Here is an 8,579-nt window from a genome sequence, read left to right on the forward strand (position 1 = left end):
CTCTTCTCAAGGTTTCTGAAGGTGGCACAGATGCTCGAGCATCAATGTGGTAAACTAATCCCATATCTACCACGTGACAAGTCTGAGAGCTCCTCTCTAGTCACATGCCACATGGTAGCTGTATAATACCAAGCTCGGGCCAGTGCCAGGCCGTAGCGTGTGGATCATGTACTAGTTCTACTATAAACCACTCCCAAAGACTTGCTTGCCAAAAGAAAACATGTTTCTAAATTAGAAAAATCATCTTAACGGGCATGTAACACTCACTGATGTTTTTTCAATCAAGAAAGAAGAGAGCAACCAATTTAGCATTTGCTTTAATGTAGGTAGTGTTTTAAGGAGTCCAAGTCGTTGATTTCATATTACTTGCATTCCAAAAGAAAACACGTAACTTTCTAAAATAAAATTCGGGCATGTAACTCTCATTGCTATGATGTTTGTTTTATCAAGAAAGGAACTGTGAAAAGAGAAGAACCAATTTAGCCTTTAGTTTAGGGTGGACAATATTTTATGGAGTCAAGTCATAGATTTCGTGCATTCTAACTCATGGAACACACACACATTAAGTATGAGTTGCTAGTTTGAAGATATTTCTTTTAGCTACTTTGACCTTTTTTGGTCTCCTACACTATTTATACATATATTTTTCTACTTAAAATCAGTTGATTCCATTTCTTTATGTTTTGGGATGACAATATTACCACAAAAATGACACTTCGTTTATATCATGTTATATTTCAAACTATGGATGTACTATGAATCCTTTTCACACCAAGAAATAATAATTTTGAAGAAAACTTTTCTTTCTATTGCAACCTTGTTCTAGATCATGGTTAGAGATGGGTTTGCTTCATCCTAGAGTCACCTTGACTTTTGAAGAATTGGCCTCAAAGGAATAATGTGAGAGTGCATGAAAGTAGCAACAAGGCTTGACTTTGCCGAGATTTCCATGCATATAGTACAACTTAATTTTTAATTATCTATTTTGGCCGTCCCACATAGGTAGAATTTTGTGATCATCATTAGCAAAACATCAAATCATGAAACTGACATATTTTCAAAGATTTTTAACCAAATGCCTTTGACAACCTAAATCATAAGTTAAAGAGTACATGTAGCGTTAGAAATAACATTGTCCCACCCAACCAATCAAATTAGGAAGAAGTCTTGCAAGGAGAAATTTCAACTTGTTTTTTTCTCAAACAGAGGCATGAAAAATACATTAGAGGACAGCTTTTTTCGAACACTTTTGAAGAATTGGCCTCAAAGGAGTAATGTCTCGTACTATTTCTTCCAATAGTAAATAGAAACCACCATAACTTTTGATGAATAGGCCTCAAAGGAATAATGACTCCTACTATTTTGTCCAGTAAAAAGAAAGAGGATGAAGAAAAAAAATGCTTGTTCAAAATTATTATTTCCTCTTCAACCCATGGTGAGTAGGATTCAAAGTGAGAGTGCCCCTAGATATTAAACATTGACAAGTTGCAAAGTTGCAACGACTCCTCTGCGCCGGTCAGTATCCTCACGCCGGCCATATACGATTTGATTACAGTTGAATAGGGTTGGAGAACACAACACGGATCCTTGAAGTCAAAATTTGCTTTCTAAGGTTCAACGAACCTTAGAAGGGAAGGTGTGCTTTTATAGAGAGAGATGGAAGCATCGCAGAGCGTCTCGAGGGGGTGAGAGAGCTCTGAAGCAATGATGAGCCATCATGTGCCACTCGACGCGGCTGCAGCTTCGACGCCCCGCGGGAGCGTCGGTCGTAGTGAGAGGAGGTTCAAGGGGGTGCGCAAGCGGAGCTGGGGTAAGTGGGTGTCGGAGATTCGCGTACCCAAGAGCCGCGCGCGCATTTGGCTCGGCTCCTACGCTAGCGCGGAAGAGGCCGCCAGGGCCTTCGATGCAGCTACGCTCTACCTGAGAGGCTCCTCCGCCCGCGCCTCCCTCAACTTCCCCGACTCTGATCTTCCCGGCCTCCTAACTTCCGCTCTCTTTCTCAAAATCGCCCACGCCGCCGACCCTCGTATTGCCACGAGCAGTGGCATCGCCCCTCACGACAGCGCAGAGAACGTCTGTATCGACGATCCATATGCTGATCTCGGGATCTCTGAGCTGATAACCTTCGACGAAATCCCAGTTGTAGCAGGTTAAGCCGCTGCTTACTCTATAATTTTTTAGTCTACTACGTAGTTTACCATGTACATGCTATAATTATGCGCTGCCAATAAATAAACGCAAGGAAAGTCAACAAGGATGTACCTTGGACTCACTTGCAAGTCTACGAGGATGTTGCTAAATATGCAAGTCTACTTGAGGATGTAGCGACAAAGTTTATATTATATAGTGACCATGCTTATTATGTATATATATTCATACATATTCTTGAGTAGTAAAATAAAGTATTTAATAGGAATTAGAGAATTAACTAGTATGCCCCGTGTAACAAAATTCATTAGCAAATTAAATAAGGTTTAATAAGGGTACTCAAGATAGAAGACACGACTTTGATATTGACCATTGAGAATATAACTAAACACACGCTCCCTTTTGATACTAGAATAAGTGTATCATTTTAAGATAACGATTTGAATCATCTTTTATCAATCATTATTTATATTGCCATTATAAAATGGTTTATGTGATTACGTCATACAAGAGGGCATGCAAGTGTTTTAACCTAGGATAGAGAGGCCTTCGCATGGGCACCAAATCTATCAAAAATGATTAAAAAATCACACAATTGATAACTCTTTTCAATTTTTTGAAATGTTTGATAAAAGCAAAAAAATACTACAGTTTTGTTTAAAATGTATACAAATAACAAAAGAGTTCACAAAAATTATCATCTGAGGTACTTGTAAAATTTTATTTTAATTTATTATCAACTAAACATTCTCAAAGTCATAATAGCCAACGATAAGCCAATTTTGGTGGTCCAATGTAAGAAAAACTATCCTTTAGTGTAATTTCCACAGCTCAAATTGAGAAAAACGGCTTGTAATTTTGGCTAGTTGTAAATTTAAAGGTTTAAAACTCTAGAATTTTAGTTATAAAACCAGTTAAGCAATGCAGTTTTTCAATAAACACCGATTGAACTTCAAGGTCATCCTTTTTTTCATTGGTTAGAAAAAAATAATTATTTCTGACATTGATCCAAATAAAGCAATTCTTTTCTATGTTACATATGCAAGTTGTAGATGTCATCATAGCCTCCTTTGTTGTCTAGTTTTGACACACTTATTGGAGACTTTTACTTACCATTGTGCTCGTGCCTCACCCACCATACTTTTGTTGTGTGCTCTCTCCATTATCATTCCACCCCTTCTCATCACTACACATTGAGAATTGCTAGAATTTCTCTCTATTAGAGAATCTTCTCTCTCTCTCTCTCTCTCTCTCTCTCTCTCTCTCTCTCTCTCTCTCAAACTGTGCAAGGAATCATGTCATTTTTTATAAATTTCTAATCTTGTTTAGGATAGTAGAATCCAACTTTGGTACAAATTAGCATGTCTTAAAAGGTTGTTGTACAATAAATGTATTTTTCTAGGGCGAGATTTTTTCTCTGACTTCTTTGTATAGCATCACCTAGCACAAGGCTCTCATTTATGACAGTAAGCACTGAGTTTAGGGGGGGTCCCCTTATGGCATCTAATCTAGTAGTTGGGGTTATGGATATCTAGCCAGCTTACAAGACTAGAATCGACTTGGTATGGGCGTCACGGCTTAAACCAAGTCCTAACCACTAGGGTTTTGTAGGACATGAAACATCAAACCCCTAGGCCATTGCCTCGAATGCTGAGCGAGCTCATACTTGGATCCCTAGTCTACACATCGAGGATCTACACCATGCCAAAGATCTCCTCTCCTCTCCTCCTCTGACATGCACGACGAGCCTAGCACGCATACGACACATGTACCCACCCATAACTTCATGATAATGGGAGATGACCTTCAACATGTGTTAGAACCAACCTATGGGATGCATGATAAACCTCATCTCCAACTCTTAGTTCCCTCTAGAGTCTACATGGTGGTGCACGTCTCCTGCTTCCCTCCTCAGGGGGTTCACTATAAGTAAACCCTCTGTATCACGTGCATTCAAGGTCTATTTTAAAAATCCCTTTTGTTGAACCCACATGCAACGCTTACATATTTATGAGTGACTCCCCCTGAGCTTCCCTCCACGCTCCTAAAACGTTTCAATGGAGACCCCACAATCAGAGTCCCAATGTTCAAAAAATCAACGTTTAATATATTTTACTAGTTGAAATTTTAAAATCCCGAATAAAGTTGGAGTTAATGTTAAAGAAAAGTGGCCAATTTTTACTATTTTTAGTTTCAAAGCCGGCAAATCTCATCATTTTGAGCCAAAAAACTAACTAGATTTCAATGTCTTCCTTTTTTCCATTCATTCGATCATTGAATTATCAAACCCCAAAGCCTCGAACATCACTAGTCTTACCTTGTGGAATAATCTAAGAGCGTACAAAGAAGAGTTGGGCTCAATGGTGATGTAAGAAAGAAGTAATTTAAATCTTAGAGACAAGTTGGACACTAATGGTCAAGCAAGCATCTTAACGTCTCCCTTCCTATTGCTTTTGTGAAGGAATAACAAAATGCTTACCAAGCTAAGGCACTCATTGGTCTATGCCATGGTGCTTCTATGCATCCACGCCCAACGAAGGTTCTTAGAGGTTGGATCCGAGAAATAGTTGTGTTGCCAGGGGTATAGAAGGAGTTCAAACATAGTACTTACTTAACAGTTATTTCTTTTTCTCCTATTCAGGGATGAAACAATGAGTATAATGCTTTAGGTGCATGATAGTGGATGATGAGAAATTCTCCTCTATCTGGATAAATAGCATTGCGAGCAATATTTTTTACATTTGAGAAACACGAAGGGGGGGTCACTCATAAATATGTAAGCGTAACACATGGGTTCAACAGAAGGGGTTTTTTAAATCATTTTTTACACATTTTTTACATACAAAAGGGTAGCATTTAAAGAGGGTATTTATAGATTGAATAGAAAAAGGGTGTGTTTTATTCATGAAAAAATTATAGATAAGGGTTTTTTTAATTAGGCCTTGAACGCACGTGATATAGAGAGTTTACATATATAGTGAATCCCCCGAGGAGAAACATAGGGATCATTCTCTTTTTTTACCTTAAAGTTTACGTGTTTTAAACAATTTTTTTAAAAAATAGTGTTTTCCAAGGTGCCCTTCTTTAATTAGAGCCCATATAGCAATATTGTTTTCCCTAAAATCACTATAACTTTATCCTATTGGCAAAAAACACCTCACATTCATAAAATTATATAATGGCAAGTGAACCTTCTGTTGAATTCCAAAAATCATATAAATGGGACAATAAAACACATTCCAAAAAGACTAATTTCTTGCACTCAATACACAAGGACTCTTTACAATTGATATTCATCTGACTCTATCCCATCTGTGTTCATGTCATCTCCATGGTTGGAGGAGAAGGATGATGTCAATTTGCCATCTTCCTCTACACTATCATCTAGCACATTTTCTACATCACGATGTAGTCTAAGAACATCTTCTATTTGAGAGCGAGTCCTTCTCCTATTGTCACACATGCTTAATATCTCAAAGCTTTGTTTTTGGAGTGTTTTCTTGAGTAGTTGTATTTCTTTCAAGCATAAGTATGCCAACCTCTGCTAGGATAAGCACACTTCTATTGGGGACATTTCTTGACCTCTTCCATTTTCCATGTGTCACATTTTCCACAATCTCTAATGAGTACTTACCCTTGAATGGATTTGGATGTGTGGTTCTCATCTACGGTTTAGAACCTTAGTGAATGGAAAATTCCAAGGTGATGAAGACGAGGTTGACATGTTGCTTTATTATTAGTCTCGTGGATTGTAGGGTTGCAGTTGGCATGTCACTTATTATTAGTCTTATGTCACTTAATTCTTAGCGTTGTGAATTTTGCATCCAAAAAGGTAGGAAAAGGTGACCAAAGAGGGTAGACAAGGGTGAATCATTGGTCCTAATTCAAGATGGTTTAGACAAGGAAACTATAGAGATTGGGTCTATAGAATTCAACTAGGATAGCATTCGATACAAAAATACATTAAAGAGATGGCCCTAGAAAGGCCACTGACCCCAAAGTGCATTGGAGATATTAAAGGTTGAGAAGTTCCAACGACTCTCTGAATTCACGATGTAGGTCAACCAAAGTATAAGAGGCGCCAGTCATTGTCCTCACGCCGGCCATATACGATTTGATTTTAAAAAGTTTAATACGGTTGGAGAGCAAAACACGGATCCTTGAAGTCAAAATTTACTTTTTAAGGTTCGTCGAACCTTAGAAAGCAAGGTGTTCTTTTATAGAGAGAGGTGGAAACATTGAAGTCAAAATTTACTTTTTAAGGCTTGACGAACCTTAGAAAGCAACGTGTTCTTTTATAGAGAGAGATGGAAGCATTGCAGACGCAGGAGTGAGAGAGCTTCGAAGCAATGGTGAGCCATGTGCTACTTAACGCGGCTGCAGGTTCGAAGGCCCAAGGGGGGGACGCAAGCGGAGCTGGGGTAAGTGGGTGTCGGAGATTCGCGTTCCCAAGAGCCGCGCGCGCATTTGGCTCGGCTCCTACGCCGCCAGCGCGGAAGAGGCCACCAGGGCCCTCGATGCAGCTACGCTCTACCTGAGCCTAAATGCTCAGGTAGTGAGAGGCTCCTCCGCCTCCCGGACGCTCTTTCCTTCGCTTTCTCAAAATCATACGCGCCAACCCTCGTATTGCCACGTTCATCGGCATCGCCCCTCAGGACAGCGCAGAGAACAACTATCGCTTCTGTATCGACGATCCATTACCTTGGCCGGCCAAAAAAAAAAAAGTGATAACTTACAATCAAATTAGGGAGAAGTCTTTACCTCCGGTAGTTTTTCCTTCGAAAATACCTCTAATTTCAAGGGAAGCAAAAATTTCAACTTGTTTTTTTCTCAAACTGAGGAATGGAATATACATTAGAGGATAGTTTTCTTTCAAACACTTGACGGAAGTGTTTGGGAAACTATAAATGAATCTTTTTCACCATGGGTTGAAGAGGAAATTATAATTTTTAAGAAAAGTATTCTTTATATTGGTTTGTTCCAACTCATGGTTATAGATGGGTTAGCCTCATGCTAGAGCCACCTTAACTTTTGAAGAATCGGCCTCGAACAATGTTTGTTTATTTTTTTTAAGTAAATAACTGAATAGAGGAAATGAATAAGCGTACGAAGGAAAAAAACTACCTATTCAAAATTATTATTTCCTCTTCAACCCATGGTGGTGAGTAGGATTCAAAGTGAGAGTGCCCCTAGATATTAAAGATTGACAAGCTGAAACTACTCTGGGAACTCACGATGTAGGTCAACCAAAGTATAAGAGGGGCCGGCCATTGTCCTCACGCCGGCCATATCCGATTCGATTAAAGTTTGGAGAACACAGCACGGATCCTTGAAGTCAAAATTTGCTCAACGACCTTAGAAAGCAAGGTGCTCTTTTATACACGGAGATGGAGCGTCGTGAGAGAGCTTTGTGAGCCATGTGCTACTCGACGCGGCTGCAGCTTCGACGCCCCACGGGAGCGTCGGTCGTAGTGAGAGGAGGTTCAAGGGGGTGCGCAAGCGGAGCTGGGCTAAGTGGGTGTCGGAGATTCGCGTGCCCAAGAGCCGCGCACGCATTTGGCTCGGATCCTATGGCAGCGCGGAAGAGGCCGCTAGGGCCCTCGATGCAGCTGCGCTCTACCTGAGAGGCTCCTCCGCCCGCGCCTCCCTCAACTTCCCCGCCTCACCTCATTTCTAACTCCCGCTCTCTTTCTCAAAATCGTCCACACCGTTGCACGCGCCAACGCTCGTATTGCCCCACGAGCAGTGGCACCGCCCCTCACGACAGCGCAGAGAACGACTATCGCTTCTGTATGGGCGATCCATTTGCTGAGCTCGGGATCTCTGAGCTGATAACCTTTGATGAAATCCCAGTTGCAGGAGGGTGGAAGAGCTTAGTCTATAACCACTTTACCATGTACATGCTATCAGAGCTTAGTCTATAATCACTATGTAGTTTACCATGTACATGCTATCATTATACGCTAGCAATCCCGCAAGGAAAGTCAACAAGGATGTACCTTGGACACTCGACGTACCTTTACAAATATGTATGCAAGTCTATCAAGATGTTGCTAAATTATGTGATAACATCAAGTCTACTCCACGATGTAGCAACAAAGTTTATATTATAGTAGCACTCAACCCTTGTGTTGCTACGGTATGTAAAAGATATTAAAACGCAAAACGCAAGAATGGAAGCCGGAATACAAAGGATCAATTGAAGGGATTTTTTTCTTTTATTTTTTAAAAATCTAGAATTTCTTTTTTCTCTCCTCTCCTTATACCTTGATTGTCCATGGTTAATATGTAATAGATATTAACCATGCTTATATATATATATATATATATATATATATATGTGTGTGTGTGTGTGTGTGTGTGTGTGTGTGTGTGTGTTCATATTCTTCAGTAGTAGTAAAATAAAGTATTCAATAGGAGTTAGAGAATTA

At 39.9% G+C, this 8,579-nt stretch overlaps 1 protein-coding gene across 1 annotated transcript; it reads left to right on the forward strand.

The window, feature by feature from the left end:
- The first annotated feature begins 1,704 nt into the window (after positions 1 to 1,704).
- On the forward strand, positions 1,705 to 7,825 carry LOC147614310 (uncharacterized). Its single transcript, XM_086780502.1, has 2 exons — positions 1,705 to 2,149; positions 7,590 to 7,825. Exons 1-2 carry the CDS (start codon positions 1,705 to 1,707, stop codon positions 7,823 to 7,825), a joined length of 681 nt encoding a protein of 226 aa, XP_086636628.1.
- Positions 7,826 to 8,579: the final 754 nt, after the last annotated feature.

Source organism: Cibotium barometz, chromosome 42 (genome assembly GCF_041138505.1).
Source record: "Cibotium barometz isolate CiBa-2024 chromosome 42, ASM4113850v1, whole genome shotgun sequence".
NCBI classification, from domain to species: Eukaryota; Viridiplantae; Streptophyta; class Polypodiopsida; order Cyatheales; family Cibotiaceae; genus Cibotium; species Cibotium barometz.

Excerpts from the sequence above, each read along its gene's own strand:
- LOC147614310 (XM_086780502.1), top strand. The coding sequence starts at position 1,705 with ATGATGAGCCATCATGTGCCACTCGACGCGGCTGCAGCTTCGACGCCC. Across the intron at positions 2,150-7,589 it reads CGAAATCCCAGTTGTAGCAG|CTTCGACGCCCCACGGGAGC; the intron begins GTTAAGCCGCTG and ends ACGCGGCTGCAG.